The sequence below is a fragment of the Lissotriton vulgaris genome, chromosome 10 (assembly GCF_964263255.1).
Source record: "Lissotriton vulgaris chromosome 10, aLisVul1.2, whole genome shotgun sequence".
NCBI lineage: Eukaryota > Metazoa > Chordata > Amphibia > Caudata > Salamandridae > Lissotriton > Lissotriton vulgaris.
In genome coordinates, this window is record NC_141698.1 from 1,002,584,879 (window position 1) to 1,002,606,038 (window position 21,160).

The following is a 21,160-nucleotide window of genomic DNA, read 5'->3' on the forward strand; positions in this document are numbered from 1 at the left end:
GGGGACTGAATGGTAGCTTTGAGCCTGTAGGTTGCATACTTTTGAGATTGCACAGTAACAAAACTTTGGCATACTTGTTGGTCCAAGAAGGCTCTCTGGGAAATGCATTCTGGCTAGAGTGGAACACTGGACTCCTATCCAACTCTGACTCTCATGTCCTGAGTTCTGAAAAAGATCAGGAAACTTTGGGTTCATGTCACCATACTGGCTCCGGATTTGGGCCAGGAGGGTGTGGTACCCGGAAACTTTGCATTTGCATCTGTCTTCTGATGAGTCTGTCATTTAGGGGTGATCTTCTTCTTATATCGCAGCAGGTCAGGGTTCGGCACCCGGGCCAGAACAATCTGTTTCTCCATGCATGGAGATTGAGCATCCAAACTACCACCTGAGGTTATCCTTGCTGCAGTGTCCTTCTAAAAAGTTAATTTGCACCGGCGCTGGGACATATATGTGGCCTAGTGTGGTGCCTGCAGCTTGGACCCATTGCAGGCCAAACTGTTTGTTTTATTATGTTTTATCTATCACCCTGCAAGGACTTTGTGGTCACAATTAAAGGTTCTTTGACTGTTTTTCCTCTTTCCTCATTCTGTGGAATGGCCTCGCTTTCCATCTAAAGTGCACCCAAATTAGAAATCTGTACATGGATACCTCTGATTGCTGTTGTGCTCGGCGTTCAAGGGCGCAAACAGAGCCAAGAACAAGGCTGACCTCAACGTGTCTGGGTGTTGCCTGTATGCGGTTCTGCCCAGCCCCTTCTAGTTTACTTATCTATTGGCCAATCAGTTGCAAAACTCATTAAGTTTACCAATACATTGATGTGGAAGATGGCATTTGAGAATCCAAATATATTGCTTCCTCTGCAGAACTCTCTGTAAATCCCAAGCCCGATAAGCTTCATTAATCCATATTTTAAAATAACATTGTATTTGCATGAAAAAGGTTTACAGGTACCTTGCACAAGTTCTGCTTCGCACAACTTTATTTAAGATAATAAATCAGTAGTTAAGTACAGAGTTGCGCAAACAACTGTTATGGGTGTAAAAGTGTGGATGGTGGGTTATTTCATATAGACATTGAAAACATCTTAAGCATTAGGCACGTAAGGACTTGCCTTACAAAAGGTCATTAAAGTTTAGAGTAGTGGGCAGTATGATAGAGTAGTACAGACACTTCTTAATTCCCATATGCATTATCTTCGATTCAAACTTGTTGGATGCTGGCAAAGTGACCTGTGCTAGATGGTCCTATTCTGATGGACACATCTATCTGCAGATTCACTTTGTGAAGATTCCCCAGGTGTCAGATTTGATCCGGAACCTCTCAGATCACCAGCGCACTGATAGCTAGCGTTGTGATGCTGTGTGCTAATTTCTTGTTGCTCCTGAAGTAAGGAGTGGAGCCGCATGTAAGCACCAATCATATAAACACTTACGTCTGTTCCCTTCTGACGTGGCTTCTTTACAACATTTTACTAGTGTGCTAAAATAGAGGGGACACATAGTCAAGATTGGATAAACATTGGCTGGGGAAAGAAATTGCAAAGGATTTGAGGGGGGGGGGGGTGAGCACGCCCCGGTCAGCTAATTAGATAATAAAATACTAGCGAAGGTAATGGCAAATCATCTTTCTTTGTTAATGAAGAACTTTGTTTCCCGCTTGCAGCCAGGTTTTGTACCACACAGGCCCATCTTGATCAACCTGCTCTCAGTCTTTGCGATCCTTCATCATTTAAACCCTGAACTTTAGACAGTATACCTTTCTAAATGCAAAAAAGACTTTGGACCAATGTTCCCTCTAATTGTTTCCCTCTGTGTGCGGCAGTGTGAGGTCTCTGTGTGCACCAAGAACCCAATCACATGTGTGGGTGTAGCAACAGGGGTTCTGACACTGGGGTTCCTGCCTGATTGTGCAGATAAATAATCTAAGTACTGGAAGTGAGGAGGTCTGTTTGATGGGGCAGGCAGGGCTGGACTGGGAATCCAAAGTAGCCCTGGCAATTTTGCCGCACCGGCTCCCACCCACCAGGGGTGGGGTAGGTGGGGTAGAGGGGGGGGGTGGGTGGGCGGGCAGGCAAATGTCAAGCACTACTGCTTAAAACAGATCCGGTGCTTTTGTTACTGGTTCTGAGCTATGTTTTAAGAAATATGCCAGGTCAGTTTTCCTCAGTCTATAAATACACAAACAACTATTTCATTTAATTCATGGACTTTACTGCACATGTTACCAAATATATTGCCTGTGCAAACAGTAATTGTAATCTGTTAAAGTAGTTCATGAACGAATAAGTCTATCCTTAGTTTGTGGACTGTTTGAAAACTTATTTGGGAAAATATCCACGCCAAGAAGTGGCTTAATGGGCAATTATTTCAGCAAAAAGACCAGATGGTGCTCAATTATTTTGAATTGGATTTTCTTCCTACAAAATTACACTAGATGCCCTCATTATTATATGGTGCGAGTAGAAATATGGTTAAAAACCAAAGTACTTTAAGTTTATGAAACCATTGGGATAAAGATTAGACGTGAAAGGGGAGAATCTGTATTCCTTCACTGACATCTGATAAGGTACTTTGTGATTTGCTTGGGTTAGTGATATCAAATAAACCAAACCAGTTGAAAGTGAAATTAAAAGTGTCCATCAGGTGAATGCTGTCACAATAGATCTCAAACCCCAAGTTGACGTCATCAAACAGAGCAACTTTCTTAATTCGCTATGGTTAGGTGTCCTATAGTATGTAACACTAGACAACAAAATGTAATTTTTTTCTGCACTCTATGGTCCCTCTGAACTCAAAAGTTATGCTTGATTTAAAAAAATGTTCTTCCTGATCAGCTAAAGTGTTCAGAGAGAAAGCTTTGCTGTGTATACATGTGCTGAGCAACAGGCTCAGTGTGCTATTGAACCTTGTCCACATATACACATTGTGCAAATAGTTATATTTGAAGGTATTCTTATTTAGGCAATGGAATGAGTCTGCAAGCATTGAAGAGTCCCTGAAAAATATTGCATCTACATTGGTCAAAAGACTTTTGCTTCACAAAAATGCTAGAATGTTACACTGACCCTTTATCTCATTTTAATCAGGAAGGGCAACAGTGCATGACAATTATATCTAAATTATCAGTTCAATTTCCTTGAGGTCAGTCCAAGCAAGGTTGATGGGGCGGTGGGTTTCCTTTTCTCTGCCCTACTCCTCTCACTAATGTAAATGTTTGTGAATTGGTAATTTCTTCTAAGCTGTTTGTTAATTAGCTTCTAACAAAACGTCCATATAAACTGGCATGCTAGTTGCCCACAATCCATCTAACATATGTTTGAGCAACAGTTTCAATGAACTAAAGAGAGGGCTTCGACAATCAGACTGCTAGCTGTGGTCTCCTGGTAAATTACAAACCAAGAAAAAAAGACGGTGGCTCATGAGCCTGTCTATTCTTATGGAATGTTTGCTTTCCTTATTTTAAATTATGACTGAAATTTCAAACACAAAGAGTGGAAGTTCAGGCTCCATTTATTTTAATATTTCTCTTTTTATGTTCCAGGTGGAGTGACAAGGATGACTGTATCGCTGGTGGTTATTATGTTTGAACTGACTGGGGGGTTGGAGTACATTGTGCCTCTAATGGCAGCTGCAATGACTAGCAAGTGGGTAGCAGATGCCATTGGGCGAGAGGGTATCTATGATGCCCATATCCGGCTGAACGGTTACCCTTTCCTGGAAGCAAAGGAAGAGTTCAGCCACAAGACTTTAGCAATGGACGTGATGAGGCCACGGCGGAACGACCTTGTGCTGACTGCCCTTACTCAGGACTCCATGACAGTGGAGCAAGTGGAAGCCATCATCGCTGAGACGCCTTACAGCGGTTATCCAGTAGTTGTGTCACAAGCGTCTCAGAGACTCATTGGGTTTGTTCTTCGGAGGGATATCATCATCTCTATTGGTAAGCAAGCCATTATTATACCATTTAAACAACATGAACAACAAGAAAAATATGTATTAATATAAACGAGTACAGGAAATGAGATTAATTGTTTACATAATGTAAGAAGACATGCATTTAATGAGCTGGTCAAGGTAGATTAATGGAATTGAGTTACAGTGAATCTTTCTACTAATCAATGCTTAATTTGAGCCAGTGGTTTCCGGTGCTCTGCATCGGCACTTAATGGTCAACACTGGCACTTATGATGGCTGCAACAGGTTGGCGCTGTTTGTATAATTTACAGATGAGCAGAACTGCAATTGTTTATTAATTATATTTTAAAAACAACTAATACCTGCTGCCCACGCTAATGTTATAGCTCTGGGGGCCTGGAATAATCTGAATAGTCAAACTTGTAGCAGTGTGCTGGTTAGTAGTTTTGTAGGTACTGTCACTGGCATAGCCAGCAGTGGGTGTGAGTGGAAGAGGCCTCCTAATGAGAGCCCTGGCACTACTTTTTTTTTTTTCAAATTAAGCACTGCTACTAACCTCTGTGTTTACAGTTTCGGGTTCATAGAACATAGTGCGTCACACACGCTCTCTCTCATATTACTTTGGTTCTCATGCTGTTTCTGCACTTCATATTGTTCCAACAAGCAACATTATCCATTTGCTGCCCCATCAATAGAAAGTGCATCAGTGAAGCCTTGATCACCTCAACACACTTTTAAACAACTTCAACTCATTTCTGTAAAATAGTGTGAACACCCGTGCTTCAGCAGCTAAACCTGCAAGAGGAGCCGCTCAGTTCTCTTAGACTCCAAAGGCATCTCCGACAACACATTTTCCATCTGCATATAAGGAAGAAAACAGAAGAATAATATAAACATGACAACCCCATCACTACTCAGCCTCCTACTTGTTGAATAAATATAGAAGAACAACAACTCTTGGCTTGCTTCTCCTCTGACACCCATCTCTTTGCACTGCATCCATCAATTGTTATCCCTCAAACACTGTCTCTCAAAGACTTTGCTGACCTCCTCCGGTTCCTCTAGGTCCCCTGCTATTAAGCTCTCACACTCCATCAAAACCATTTCTTCTGATGGATTCATATTTCTGGAAATTCCTTACCTTATGTAGATCTCCAGTCACCAGACTACACTGGGAAAATATTTTATTGACAATAGCACTCCAGCTCTGCCAAGTGATGCTACGCAGCTCCAACCATGTCCAGCAAATGACAACACCATCTTATGTATGGTACTGCCTTTGAGCCGTGGTCTGATCCTGTATTCCCATGCCTTCAGTGACATATGTTTGGAGATCTTATTTAGCGTTTACACAATTTTTCAATAATTTAACAGCAGATAAGGAAAAATGTCACCGCTTAACCCCTTGCGTGCTTCATACGTGTGCGGAGGACAGCCAGGGGCCGTCCGAAACCCGACCACTTATTAATTCGCCCTTACCGTGGTGGAATGTGCGCAGCACGCAAGGGGTTACGGTCTTAGACTTTGAACTCTGTTGACTTTGTCAAAAGGAGATTTCTCTGTCAGCCTGGTATAACTTTGTTCAGTGGCACTGTTAGCATGCGACCTACATGTAGGCATACCTGTCACCCTTCAAGAGTCAGCTGCGACAACAAGGTGATGACTGAACGCTTGAATTAATCTCAGCCATTTGTAATCACTTTGGCCGCATTCCAATCCATTGTTGTCTGCCTGATGAGCCCTAAGAAGGGCGAAACCGGTCTTGGGTTTCTTGTGTTTCGGTTCAGGGAGGACCAGGCCTGGCAGTTCGGGCTGGACTCTTCCCAATGGAGCAGGGTCAAGTCTGATTTTGCATATATCTGGATCCAAACTGAGGTGGCATGGTGTGCAAAATAACGATGCACAGGCATGCAGCCATGAGTAATTACCAATGGCTGAGGTTAAATCAAGCATTCCACCCACCACTTCTTTGTATATATATTGTATCAACCTGGAATTTAGGCACATGAAGTAAGATGATTCAGAGGCTAACACTTTTCTACGAAACCGATGCTGTACAAGATTCTATTCCTTATCCTTCTGTTCATTGTTATGAGGAAGTTTGTTCATGTACATCAGTGATATATAACACAGTGGAGGCACTTGCTTGAGTTTCGCTTGGCATTTACAGAGTCTAAATCCAGCACCCTTGCAGAAATTCCACAGTTATCCTCGTCTTCCTTGAAGCCTTTTCTGGTTTATTCACTGGAACCTCTGTTCTCTGCCTGGGAGATGCCCTTTTCAGACCTGGCAGTTCAGACAGATCATTCATCCGCATAGGCCCACACTGTCCGATCCCAAGTTCTTATCAACGCTACCTCTCCAGAGACTTTGGTAGTTCAAACTTCTTTCGTAAAACTGAATCCTAAAGCATGCACTGCGTCACCAGCTGACTGTGCCTCGATTGTGTGAGAACGTAAAGTGTTCACTTTGGGTTGCTACGCTGTATAAACATCTATGCCCATGTGCCTCCTTGGACAGCACTTCCACACCTTGTGTGAAATGGCAAATTTGTTTCTGATCAGCCTTTCGGTTTAGATGTAGAAACATTTTCGTAATTGGTGAGTGATATGAACGCTTCCTAGCAAGTTATTAGATGTGGCCTAGGCTCTATTCACGCAATGGCCTGTCCTACGGCTCCAGTAATTACCCTCTGCAGGCAACCCTGAAGGCATTTCTGGGGACATTCAGACTGTCTTACTAGATATGCCTTCTAGTAAAGAGAAGATATTGAGCAAGAAAACAGACTTCAAATGGAGTTGCGCTTCAGTACACCTGCTGGTGCCGGTCTCCCTGACAAACCAGTTACACCAGTAGTAATGTCATTTTCGGGGCTTCTTGATGAGCTGGAGCACTCCTTGGCGGGAGATGACGATGCATGTACTTTCTTTCCTATCAGAATAACTTCTGCATTTCGGTCTGCTAGAGTTGAGAGCCGCTCGCTTAGTTTTGAAGGTATTTCTCCTCACCATCTTGGGTGGTGTGCAAGCAGGTTCTTTCAGGCAATAATATCCCGCCCATTACCTCATCTGAATGGGCTGAGTGGATTCTTATACGCTAGACGGAATAGACTGTTGAGAACCCCAATGATGGAATGTACACAAGTTTAGTATAATTTTATTCGTCAAGAGTAGTCGATTTTGGATTATAAGGAATTAAGTAACCCACGTATAGATATTACCAAAAGGTTTGCAACCCCAAACATCACTATAGGGGACACCATAAGTTGTAAGAACATAAAAGCAGGTTTCAACTGCTTAAATCTCTTGTCCCTCAGAAGTGGTATAATATATTTCTTTCTGCCCTCTACAAAAAACGGGCAGAAAAATACTAAATGTATCAAGTCTTGGTCCGAAAAGCTGTCACATTTACATGGATCATTTTCCCTTGGAGTACACCATTTCGTATATTCACCCAGTAAAAAATGCACCTGATTAAAACGAAATTTCGTCAAAAGCCATCGGTGGTAGGGTCTGTTCACGATTGTCAAGTAGGGTTGTATTGTCATAGTAGATATCAATGAATAATTTGCCCTTACTGTTGGTTTCTCGCTTATGTGCTGGGAGTTATTGCGCTTGTGGTAGTGGGCGCAGCAGTAGGACATATTGTTGGTGGCCGTTCATCCAATGCGTACTCCCAACATGAGGATGGATGCCTTGAGTTGCATGTCCCTAGAAGATCACGAATGGGATCTCAAGATGACATGATGGAGACTATCTTTTACCATGTGCAAATTCTGAGAACACAGCTCTTTACCATGGCTCTCAACAAGAAATTAACTCTGTTGTGTGCACTGCATTTCTCTCCACCTGGTCCTTGGGAGAAGTCTTCAGCCAGAGCTAGTTGAGAGGCCGGCTTTATGTGCTCCGTTTAATTCCACTGCTTTAGAAGTTTATGCAGAAAGTGAATGAAGATCATGAACAGCTCTGCTCTATGCCATTGCCATCCCTGTATATGTTCAAAGATTATGAATAGCTGAACCTCGGCTGATCCTCGTTGCTTTGACTGCGTGAGACATGTTTGGTACGCGATTTGTTAGAACGCGACATTTGGCCTTGACTTACCCTCCCACTTATTTTATCTTAGCTTCCTGATGCCGAGCACCAAATCTGTCTTTGGGGGACTCTGGGCTAAATCTGTTTCTTGATGCATGCAACACTGCACTTTTCAAATCCTGCCCACTTGCATGGTTTTAGCCTGCACTTTTAAACTTCTGCATACTGCAAGGTTTAGAAGTTTCCACCGTCAAGATTTATTTGGCTGCATTAGATGCATTTTGGCTTCCTGATCAGCCTTTGTTCGCATCAGCTTTAGTGCCATGTTTCTTCTGATTGTTTCGCTCACTCCTTTTATTGTTCGTAGTGGGATTTAAACTTAGTACTGACTTTTTTCATCGCATTGCTGTTCAAACCAATGTACAATTCTCCTGTTTACCTGCTGACCCCTGTCCTGACGAACTGGTTCTTTTTAATTGTCCCTCATTTCCTCAGAAACTGGTGTCTGCCTTCCGCATCGGCTGGTCTGTCACTCTGCCATGTGTTCTCCCACTCATCATTCTTCCAAGGAAGAAGTTGCTACACTGGCTAGACCTTAGATCATCTTTTTCTTTCGATGTTGATCGCATGAGGCAAGAGTGTGAATATGGTCCGCTTTTTGTAGGCTTTAATAGCCGAAACTTCGTGTTTTTGTATTGGGTCACTCTCTGCATTAACATCGATTATACCGAAGCTAAAAAGCATCTTCTACTGCTCTCATCAAGGATGTCTCAGCAGCAGATGTCTGACGGGCAGCCACTTGGTCTCCTCTATGTGCCTTCAAAAAATATTGCTGTCTGGCAGCTGAGGCACAGAATGATGGTTACTTCACGAGGGCTGTGCAATATGAGTTCCTTAATTAATCGTCATACCTCAGTCCCACCTAGGTACTGCTATGATACCCATGTATGAGGTGAAGAATCTGCTAGGAAACATACTATTCACCACAACTATTGCTATTAATGTTAAATAACATTTCCATTAATCTCTTCCTCATTCAGAGAATCATCCTAAAAGGCCTCCAGGCAGATCTGTTAATACATAAAAAAAAAAACACAATAGACCTCGATGACCTGGCCAGCCACTGGTCTATCACTTACCAATCCTTCATCAGCAAAATAATTGAAAGCATTCTACGCAGAACTCCATGATTGCATCAGCGCCATCTGTTTCCTTTATGTTTACCAATCTGGCTTTAGATCACATTGCAGAACAGAGACAGGTGACTTAGAAATCCTAGATTGACCTCTTATCACCACTGGTAAAGATGACCGCTGTCTCTTGATATTCTTGGGGGGGAAAAGTGATACACGACAGAATTTTCTGCCCCACTCAATTTAAAATCCTCCATTGCGCTTACGTTCTCTGTAAATACTAGACAAAATATCAACACCTGGTCACAAAGAATACCCAACGTACCACTATGATCATGCTGATTTACTCTATATGATACAGTCCTAGCCAGTTGTCAGGGAATATTAGATGCAGGTGACCGGCTTTTTGAAAGGAGCAATGGGGAACCTGGTTACTGACTCCATTGCATATTGCAAACTAGGTGTTCAAAAGGGAATAACTGTTACAGTTTTTTAGTCTTGTTGCTGCTTAACCAGGAGAAGGATAATAAACCAATGTCTGCAAACATTGGGCCCTCCCCTAAATCTCTAGAGTTGAGATTCAGGGTAAAGTTTGTTGGCTGAGTAGATTAGTCTGTCTGTGATGAAAAAAGATTGGGTGGTGAAAGGGTAGAGTGGTGAGAGGGGAGAGAATACAAGAATGGCCAGCAGTGTTAGCCACGTTAAGTTTGGGGGTGATGCAGGGTGGGCGAGACTGATCCTTCAAAGGGCCTGATGCAGAAATCTACACAGGAGGAGATTTGAGAGATGTATTCTGAAAGTAACCCCTGGAATGGATTTGATAACTAGTCTAGAAACTCAAACCACAATGTTGCTGAATGTGCTTTCTCTATTGTCATGTCCAAAGATGCTATTGTCTATCTTTAAAGAAAACAAAGTGATTTGGCAAAAATCGCACACTTGAAGGAGAATGCCCATGGACTCTCCAAGGAAATGTGATCTCGGGTCACTCGGGAAAAGCTGTTCCTCTTCGGAATATTAGAGCTGAAAAACATTATTCATGCCCTCAGCGGAGAAGTGTAATGCTATCCATTCCAAACACAGCTATGTTATTCATCTATAGACAAGGTGGTATACATCCCCTCTCCCTCTGTGTGCTGCTGGTAGAAATGTGGGAATCACTAGAAATGTGGGAATCACCTCATGTTCACTAATGTCTCATTGAACTTACAACAGAAGGTGCAATGAATTGTCAGTCTAGCAGCACCAGTTTTTAACCAGTGCCTTGCAGCAGGTTGGGCGACACCAAGTGGATCCACACCCTATTATTTAAGTGTGATGGTGTGGCTTGTTGGATCTTGGTAATCTCAAGCTTGATCTTTATTGATCCAGTGACACCTGGAGTTTTATATGCTCCTGCTCTACAGTAGAAGTGTATTATTGAATGCCTGATTGCTTCTCCTCACCCAACAGGTTCTGAAACCTTACTCCTGGGGAGATTCTTCTCCCTCTGGCATAATCTGATGCTTTTGAAACTAGCTGGGTCTTTTGCTGTTACCTGTGGTCACTTAAATTGACTGCCTTGTTCCGGAGTATCTGCCAGTTGGCACTTGCGGAGATCAATCTAGTTTAGAAGACGGGCACCTTCCATGCAGTTGTCCATACAGCATCACATGCCGCATTTTCTGCTACTGGGCTATTTAAAAAAAAATACTATTCTTTTGCTCTCCTAATTTATATTACTTTTGATCGAAACCCAATCGCCAGATGGTCAGATTATGAACAGCTTGTAAAGCTAAAATGATTCAACCTTAACATGTAAAGAATAAAACCAGGAGTGGAAATGCTACTTACTCTTGTGACACTCGCAGGCAGTACATTGTAGCCAATAGCAGTTTGCTTATTAGCTGTCTACAGTTTGCATTTTTAATGGGATGAGTGGAAAGCACTTTACATCATATATTGGTGGACTCACTTTTACTGTACTTGAACTTATTATACTATACGTAGATTTGGGAGATTTAGAGAAACATTAAAGCTCCGCTTTTCCATTAATAGAGATATCAGTATGCTTCTCCATTTACAATAATGCATAAGGATGGGAAGTAAGAGTTTTAAAAAATGTGCTTTCAGTTTTGCAATACTACCTAAGACTTCCGCAAATTCTCAGTGGTTTTAAATTTTTGAATAATTGCCCTAGAACTGTATATTCAGTTGATTGTCACAAAAAAATAAATTTGCAGTTCTTACATATCTTCAAAAATATCTTGACCTAGTTATACAAATCTTAATGTATTGTTTCCCGATGCCAAAGTTTTACATGCTTTAGGTTTCATGGAATTTGAACTGGATCATTAAAAAAAAATGTATTAAAGAATTAAAAAAATTAACAATAATAATACATAGTAAATATATATGTAACGTTGATAAAGCATATAAATGAATGCAATCGGTAAGGATATTAAAACAAGTATGTAGGTATATACTAAATTATATTTTATATTAAAAAAAACAGAGGAGAAACATAGAAGAGGAAAAGAGGAGGAAAGAAAAGGGAATGGAAGGAATTATATAAAAAAGGAAGAGAAGAAGAAAAAATAAGAACTAAGTTACAGGAGAGTGAAATTGGAAATATGTAGTTAGGGGTAACCAATTTAAATCTAATTCCTAATCCCTTTACCCCTACCCCTTCCCCTCTACACTCCACACTCCACTTAACTCGTTCTCTGTGCTCTTGTAATTGTTTTTCTAGCAACTGTTGTAAATTGAAACTGATGTAATCTTGTAATTTTGTTGAACCTCATGTAAAGCGCTCTAATACCTCCGGGTCTAGCCAGCGCTATATGAAACTCTTTAAATAAATAAGTTAAAATCTTCTGAGGAACTGATAATGAAGGAACATTGGCTATTCTATGCTCATCGCAAATACAATTCCACCATGTTAATATAGATAGCTTAGAAGTATCCTTCCAACAGGAAAGTATAACTTTAAACGCAAGTGCAATAAAAAGATCAAATGGTATAAGTTTAGGTGAAAAATTTTCAAAGCTGGATTATTTATTTTAAACAAACTTTTTGTGTGGCTTTTAACCGGTATATTTAACCTTTATTTTTGCCCTCGCAAATTTGCAATTAATTCTACTAGTATGGCAGTCCCTTTTCAATTTTACTTTTCTCATTCTTTAGACACGGTCTTGTGTTGGAACCTCGAGTGCATGCCACCTGTTTTTTTTTCTGTTGAAACATATGTTTTAATGTAGTATAAATAGTTGTAAAAAGCGAGGTAAGCTTTGTGCCTAATTACATACCTTTTTTTTTTTATCAAATAATGCCACTGTGAAGGAGTTTTGCATAGCTGCAGGTTGATATTCAGTCCCCGTATTCTTTACGCTGTGTGGTGAATTCTGCATGCTGCGTTGATGTCCAATTTGGCAGAGTGTGCCTGCAGATTTTTTTGTCCACAGGTTACTAGCTTTGCTCTAACTATCCCCACAATCTACTATCCACAATGTTTAGGTAGTACAGTGGTATTATGAAATAGATCTATATGCGTAATTTAAACATTACACAACCCCCTACTTTCAGAAAATGGTAATGTCTTATCTGTAGTTTTTAGTAGACCTCCAGGGCTTGTACATTGGTTACATTGTGTAACTTGAAGGCGGTGCCCTCAACTGCTCCTTGTATTCAAATATATGTTTTTGCTGACATCCCATCAATGTGAGTATTTTCTACCTCAGTAACACAAGGCTATATTGAGTGCCCATGTTGGGAAAAATTGATGCACTAGTGAAAAAGAGGCATATTTCTTACAAAGTGTATTTACTGTAATTGCATTTTTGTTTTTTTGCAAGAGAGTGCACGGAAAAAGCAAGATGGCGTTGTGAGCACATCCTCTATTTATTTCACTGAACACTCTCCTTCACTGCCCCCAACCTCACCTCCCAGCCTGAAACTGAGGAGCATCATGGACCTCAGCCCTTTCACTGTATCCGACCAAACTCCCATGGAGATTGTAGTGGACATATTTCGCAAGATGGGGCTTCGACAGTGTCTCGTCACGCACAATGCGTAAGTACCTTTATCTTTAGTTTTGCTGTGGCACTTGAGAGGATTAGAATGGTTACTGTAATGTTTACTGGAGTAATTGCCTTAAGAACTTTGCATGTATTCAAGACATTCTCTGCTTTAACCCCAGAAGTATTAACCCAAAGGTATATTGTGTGTGCAGCAGATAGTCTGTGTTTAGACATATTTTCGTAGTCCCTGGCTGAAACAAATCAGAATGGTTTTTTCTTAATTTACTGCTTCCTTCCTTGAACGTGTTCTGTTATTTTTATGGAGTTTTGGCTCCATTTGTGGTGCTTTCATGAATATCTGGGGGCTTTAGTAACGATGCATAGGCAGTGACTACTGGTAGAGGGACACATTGGATGCTGGCATATTGGTTTGGTTTCTAGTTTGCAGTGCCCCTAGTTTTAAAATTGATGGGACTGATGATAGGTCTTAGTGTGATGAGTAGAAAGGTCTGGAATCTATAGAGGGTTGAGATTTTTCATTTGGTTGTCTTATCGTTGCAAAGAGGGATTTAAAGTCAATCCTGTTAGAGCAACGCTTCGCAGAGAGCACCTACTCTGTCATTTATTCACATGTTGCCACATCGCTTGCATAGAATGAGAACCAGCTAGATTCTGGTTCTGGCAGCTATCGTACTGGTACCATGGTCCCTCGCTGGTCCCTGTGACTCATCTTAAATGTGCCACTTGTAGTGTGCTGGTACTGTGGTGATAGTGGAAGAACAATACTACAAAAAGAGGAAAGAGTAGAGTTGTAACGGGGGTGCTTACCTCATCTTGCCGTAGAGATCAATCATTTAGGTCAAGGAGAAACCCTACCCATCACCACTAAGGATGCCTACTTTTCAGCTTTAATGAAACCTACCGGTCATTACTAATCTGTGAAATCCTATTTCCGAGGAGAGAAAGTTTCTCTCGGTTTCTTTAAGGGCTCTTGTCCACACATTTCTGTGTGGCATGCATGTTAATGGTGTCCTCACCAGATAGATCTGATACCAGGTAGATGTAGGAGTTCATAGGGACTCCATTTATATCTCATTTTGGTTTAAATCAGCCTAGACTTGGCCAAGATTTAAAAAAAAGAATTTATGGGGGTCACTTAAAAAAATATTTCAGATATTGTAAAATGGGTTGATGCGTGGTTATGCCTCTAAAGCCAGTCCCCATTGCTGCTGCCCTAAAGTCATAGCTAAAGGCAAAACATTTAAGCAGATCTTAGAGGACTGCTATTATGGGCATGCTTCCTGAAGTGCCCTGTTTGGCAGCTTTTGGCACTTAAAAAACAGTTCAGTAAGTCTAGATCGCACCACCTTGTTATATCTTCCACTTTCTGTAGTATTTTAAACATGAATCTGTGCTGGACTTTTTAAGTTTCTCCTTTCGTTCCCATTTTCCTGCTGTATCGATAGACTTGCTGTTTGGTAAGTTCCACAGAGGGGTGGGCAAAATCCTTATATTTCAATCCGTGGAAACGAGATTGTGGCCAATTCTGCTGGTTTCCCACCTGCCTTCTCCAGATTGAGAAAAAGGCGTAATTTCTTGCAGATGAGAATTCTTCGTTCCGCCCAGTGAGGAATACAAGGAACGAGGCATTCTTGTACCATCCCACACTGTTGGGGACCTGAAATATAATCACCTTAAAGGTAATTAGGAAAAGTTCATTGCACTGGCCGGCCCCCAACTGCTCTTGAAAGCAACATTCCCAGCAAAAAATCTTTTATGTAGCACCTTCTTGTAAGAGCACCAGGACGGCCAGGCTGGTAGGCACTGCACATAAACTTCTTGGTTGGGTGTGCTCTTTGGTGAAGTACGCGTGCCGGGTGCAGTAGGCCTACAAGCAACAACTCCTTGCCCAAGAATAACCAGCGCAGGGAAGATTTCTGTGACCAAACAACAAGCAACTTGTGTCAGGTCCCACCCAGCAATGTCCCCAGACCGACTGGGCTTGGCTCCCAGCTGCTCTCTCCTTCACAAATGCAAACGATTGATACAAGGCGAACATAAGGGCTCACCCTAAACCAGTCTGTTTGTTAGAAATTTGGTCATGGAACCTGGGTGGAGCAACTACTATGAACGGAACCATTACCTACAATCATGTCATGTACTTATACTGCAGGGGGCCTGGTCTCGGACAGCAATCCCCCTAAGTGGTTTCATAGAGTTTGTGAGCCTGGCAATAAAGACAAAAAAGAGGGGATCCAAAAGGCAGCCTTGCAACATACATAAGCAGTGGGCTCCACCTGTGAAGTAGTGTGGCTCACTGGTTAGAGGCGGCAGACCCGAGAGCAGAGGACGGCCCGGGACCAGGGTTCGATTCCCGGCGCGGCAGGTTTCAGGACCAGGGTCAGCGGACTCGATAATTCTCTCGCCTCGGTGCCCACTCTGATCAGCGATCACACTCGGCAACTCTGGGCATTAGCTTGCCTCATCTTCACTAACGGCCCCACCAGACCGCCGGGGATGCCTGGTCTCACCCTGGAGATACCCATTAAGGGACCATCTCTCAGGGAAGCCAGGAAGGGTTTCGCAGCGGTCGAAGCGCCTTGGGACCCTACGGGTAAGTAGTGCGCTATATAAATGCCTATACATTTACATTTACATTTACATACCCCCGCCCCCAACACCCAAATTGTGAAAATAGAGCCAGCGATTTGGCAGTCAGTATTAAAGAATGGGATACAGACCTGGTGTCCCAATGGATCTTTATTAATATAAATGTCAACCCTAAAAATAAGAACAAAACAATTGCATTAGAAAGGCTAAAGGCAGCAATAATGGAGAGTAAATTGAAACACACCAACTCAGAAATATTGACGGCAGCAGACTTCAATGCCAACCTATTTGGCAACTTAGATGAAGAAGTACGTTTTGGAGGAAGGCTTCAATGAGCAGGTACCCACTTAGGTCCAACCGGATAAACCCCGCCCAGATAAGATGGGGAGGAGTTTTTTAGCGTGCAATAGCTGGACTGAGTGTGCTAAACTGTAGGTTTTTGATGACATCCCTCCCTCCTAGACACAAGCTTCTGAGAAGTGTTCTTCATATTTGGATTACATGATAACTTCTATGTCCCTATTTGATCATGTATCACAGTACAACAGTGAACATAGACTTGAAAGTGATCATCTCCTGCAGGCTGTGACTTTACCGGTCACAATGGCCGATCCTCCAGATTTCCAAAGTTCTGCTTGTAGAAGCGCACACAACCTATTTAAAAAGGTTCCAGTGGAAAGTATACCAGCCGTTCACAGAGTGCAGCATTCTTTGCCTCGAATACAATAGATGGTGACCAGATTGGAAACTGGGAAAAGTTTACGTAACATATAGCCTCCAAACTTCGACAGAAGGGTAGAGCTGCAGGCTGCCCCCTAGATAGAAACCACCAGAAGACACTCCTACCAGGAATCATGCATTTTAACCATCAGTTAAACAGGCTTCTTTGCTCATTGCGAGCCGACCCCCGCAGCAATGAGATAATAGTTGCTGTGAAGTCAGACAGAAAAAAGCTTAGAGATTTGGCTACACTCAAGTTCTGAAGATTACTTGGGCAAGCTAAAACAGGCATGTAAGTCAAAGAACTTAGAACCAGAAAGAACGAGGACCACACAGAGCAAATAATGCAACCTTACTGCACAAGTGCAGGAAAGTGGAATATTGTGTGGTGTGGCTGGGTGGCCTTATCATGTAATATTATTGCAATACCCCAAAGATGGGCCTTGGATTCACTATAAAAAATCCTTAGCTCAGTCTTCCTGTTGAGCAGTCAGACATCACTAGAGGAACATGTGTCAAGCATTTCAAAGTACCCTCATGAACGATAAGTAATTGACATGTTTCGAGAGGAATCCGACACCAGTTTATAAAAATAGTTTCTTTTTATCTTTATTTAGACAGAAAAAACAATAAAATAGCATACATATAACTGGAGCTATGGATTTTCAAAGCAACATAACATCAGGCAGTAAAATACAGTGAGACTTTAAACATTGCGGTCAATGGCAAAAACTATTAGTGGCAATTAGTCACTAGGGGTCGAGTTGCCTTTGTACACTTGCAGGGTACTGGTGGTGAGGGTCAGCGGACTGGGCCCCAATATCCAATTCAGTTTTGCCGAACCCGTGGAGTTCAGGTGCAGAGTTTTCCTGGCTGTCCGTGGTACTGACGGGACCTGCTGTAAAGCTGCTCTTTTCCACCGAGACATTGCTGCTGAAAGGAAGATGCACAAACACCAGAGCATGGTCATTGCTGACGTCAGTCACAGTGTTGTAGAATGCCGGTTTAATGCAGCGTCAAGTTAAGGGGTCAATTATCGGACTGGTGAGCAACAAGCCTTGATCGTGGTAAAAGTAGCAAAAAGTAACTTTGATGTCTGGAGGTCGAGGGGAGTGCGTTAGTGGCTTGAAACTTCAGGGAAGGCCAGACTACAGCTCCCACAATGCACTACACCATCTGGTTTTGGGCTATCCCTTGAAGGCCCCGATGGCGAGCAATTCTTTGTTTCCTGAACGTCATTTTACCTACAGTTTTCAGGAGACTAGTCCCTCTAGTCCAAGGACGTCTGAGGGGGTTTCAGGCATCGATCTGCATGGTTCCCTCTGCCAGGGAGTACCACGTTTTAGCCAAGGATGAGGGTCATTGACTCAGTTCCAAGTTTGTTGCCTCTTTTGCTTGGGTGCAGTTGACAAAGTCCTGTTGGCGACATGGGTCTCCTCTTGGTCCTTCTTTGATGCAAGTAGTTCAGATCTGGGGTTCTGGTGTCGGGGGGGGTCCCTTAAATCTTCGATTTAGGGGAGTTAGGGATATGAAACCTAGTAGCCAATGGGCAGCTAGTCCCAGCAGCAAGTCTGCCCCTAAGCTGTCGGGGGTGTAGGTCAACTTTTCTACCCAAAGCCCACTATTTCTGCACTCCTAAAGATGGCAGAAATATATTTTAGGTGTACAGATCAGGCTGCTCACCCTGGAGATGTGGTCAGCCTTCCTGGAGATATACACCTCCTGCATATATACACCTCCTGCATACCTTGTCCGGGAGCAAGCACGCCTGGGGGAAGAGGAGAGCTGTGTCCTCCTCAGGGGAACAGCTCAGATGCATAGCAGAGGCGGTGCAGCCTTTTAAGCTCACCTTTCTAATGTGTCACTTCTCTGTCCTGCTGGGGAGGAGGGAGGTGTGGCCTCCTTCTTGCCCATCCTTTGTTTCTGACTTCTGGGAGTGATCACACTGCCCAGCAGGAGGTCAGAATCCCGTCTTGGCGGCAGCAGGCGTGGAAAAAAGTGCAGGCTGGTCAGCCAGAGCACAGTGAAGCGGGGCAACTAAGTGAACAACCTCTAAGGTCTCACCTGGGTTTATGGCAAACACATTATGGATTGAATGCTGACAATGCAAACATTCTCCCCCAGTCAAAAGATCTGTATTAAATCCATTTTTTTTTTGCCCACTACGCCACCCCAGTTTGGACCCAGCTATATTCAAATCAATCTTGACCCTGTGCCTCATGGGAACAGTCCAGACCAAACTGCCAGGCCTGGTCCTCCCTGGACCCGAAAACAAGCATCCAGGGAACGGTTTTGGGGTATGTCACCCTTCTTCAGCCAGGCTAGCTTGAATCCAGTGGCACAGGGTGCAAGGGACCCACGTCTGGGCAAACCCATCCCACTTAGGGTGAAAAGTGTTACAGCAAACAAATGATGGGCGGAATGCTGACAATGCAAGCAGTCTCTCCAAGTCAAAAGATCTGGATTAAATCCATCGTTCTTTTGCCCACTACGCCACCCCAGTTTGGACCCAGCCATATGCAAATCAGTCTTGACGCCGCTCCTCATGGAAACAGTCCAGCCCGAACAGCCAGGCCAGGTCCTCCCTGGACCAGAAACAAACATCCTGGGACCGGTTTCAAGGTATCATCCCTCATTTTAAGGTAGCCTTCGACCGGGTCTCCAGGGGTCACTTATGGAAAATACTACAATCATGGTCCATCCCTCAAAATGCATTCAGGGCAATAGAACACCCCTACTTTTAGGTCATTACAACAGCAGGGCTCATACAAGGCTGTGTCTTGGTCCCCGTGCCATTCAACCTTTACAGATCAGATCTCAAATTGCATTAGACCTTGTAAATTCACATCTGCCAAAATTGGGGGGAAAACACTATCTAGCCTCTTGTACGCAGACGACCTGGTCGTGTTTAGTAAAACAAAAGTGGGCCTCCAGTGAATAATGGATAAGTTAGTGGAAAATACCAACTCAAATAGTTTGGAAGTGAATATGACAAATGCAAAAGAAGTCCTCCATGTCAAGAGGGTAAAGAAAAGAGGTCCCTGCCATTGGAGAAATGAGAGCCTTGAAACCGTATGAGTACAAATATTTAGGAGTCTGGATTGACGCAAGAGGAAATCCAGACACGGCAAAAGGAGTCAATCAGAAACAGTCTATGCCCTACAATGTGCTTTTACAACTGCTTCTAAACATCTACCGGGTTCCAGCTTAGATTCAATGCTTCAGATTTTAAGGGCGAAGCTACTGCCCACAATAAGATATGGGCGCGATATCCTGATGGCAAAGGATGCTGGACTCTTGAACATTTTGGTGGCCAAGACATATAAATTAGTTTTTGGTCTTCCTAGGACAGCTTTTCCAGCACAAATACGCAAGGGGTTTGGCCTACCAAACTAAGTGATAGGCAGACAACAAGCATTTCTCACTCTTGGCCATACACTAAGAGCCTCTAGATTAGACACATTGAACAATCTTAACTAGCCAGAAATCGAATCCAGCCCGAGCAATTCAATACACTGTCTGTTCCTGGAAACATCCTTAGACACCTTTCAGGCAAGGGATTTATGGAGCCAGCAGGTGTCGCCGGCAGCATTTAAAAATGCGTTTCCATCAGCACTTACAAGGTTAGCAAAGTAGAGGACAAGAACACTCTAGCACACGAAGGCACGCCTGGATGGTGTTAAACACATACAATGCGAAAGGCTACCAGCCATTTTTAAGTACACACTACTCGAAGTACGTCCGTCATTGGACTTCCTACACAAGTGACTTACCCATCCCACAGACTCCACCTCTCGGCTGTGCGAGACTTCAAGAAACGCTTACGCATATAGTTTTTGTGCCCAGCTCTTGTGTGGAGCCTTCAACACTCTTAATGTGCGGTCTTGCAGACAGGCTAATATGGCGGTAATTAACTCAGTCAACACAGTTGAACATTGGGCTGGTAAAGCTTTACCGAAGTTCAGTGAAATGCTCATATACATAATGGACGTTTGTCTTAAATCATATCTATGGTCAAACTTGAATTATACATACATTTTTTATGGCACCCAGTTATATAACTCTTTACAACATGCACCTTATGGCTAATTGTGACTTTATATTTTTTAATTCGTAGAGAATTTGTAAGTATTGAATGATAATTTTGTTCTGCAAGGATCTCGTACTTAAGCATTTTTAACAGCACCCAGTTATGCAGCCCCATATAACAACTACTTTCCGGTGCAGCAAGCTGTGGTTTTACACTCCCAACAAGAAAACATTTTATGTAATGTTTGATAAACATTTCCTCCAAGGATTCACACTCTTTGACGTATTATGATTTTAAATGTGTGGTAGCCCAAGAGAAGTTTATATGTATTATGTTTTTGCAAAGATATTAATCGTACAAATAAATATTATTCACGGTCTCAGTCAAGTACGATAGATGACAGGGTAAAAGAATTTGTAGGTGCTGCACAATAATGTTTTAGTGATGCAAAGCTCTCGATTGGGCTCTAGTTTGGTCCACTAACAAGTGTTTAAAAAAACCTACATGGTTTGTTCCTTATCACATTGCCTAAAATGTTTTCTGTCACTGAAATATTTCTCAATTGTACATTAGTAAAAAAAAAAAAAACATGGCGTTTGGAAACGTGCCTACTGCTAGCTATTTTAATTATATAAATAAACATCCATTTTTGGTCAGCCATGTTTTATTTTCATTCAAAACTGGCTCCACTCTTTGCATTAGTATGTTTATAACGTGTATA

General features: G+C 42.5%; 1 protein-coding gene across 4 annotated transcripts in view; it reads left to right on the forward strand.

Moving 5' to 3' along the window:
- CLCN5 (Cl-/H+ antiporter 5) overlaps window positions 1-21,160 on the forward strand; it is a 295,750-nt gene that overhangs the window by 269,308 nt on the left and 5,282 nt on the right. For all 4 annotated transcript variants that reach the window (XM_086942017.1, XM_086942018.1, XM_086942019.1 and 1 more), the window contains 2 exons: window positions 3,541-3,939; window positions 12,915-13,131. In XM_086942017.1, coding sequence (XP_086798143.1) covers window positions 3,541-3,939; window positions 12,915-13,131 — 616 coding nt within the window. The remainder of the gene's footprint in view (window positions 1-3,540; window positions 3,940-12,914; window positions 13,132-21,160) is intronic.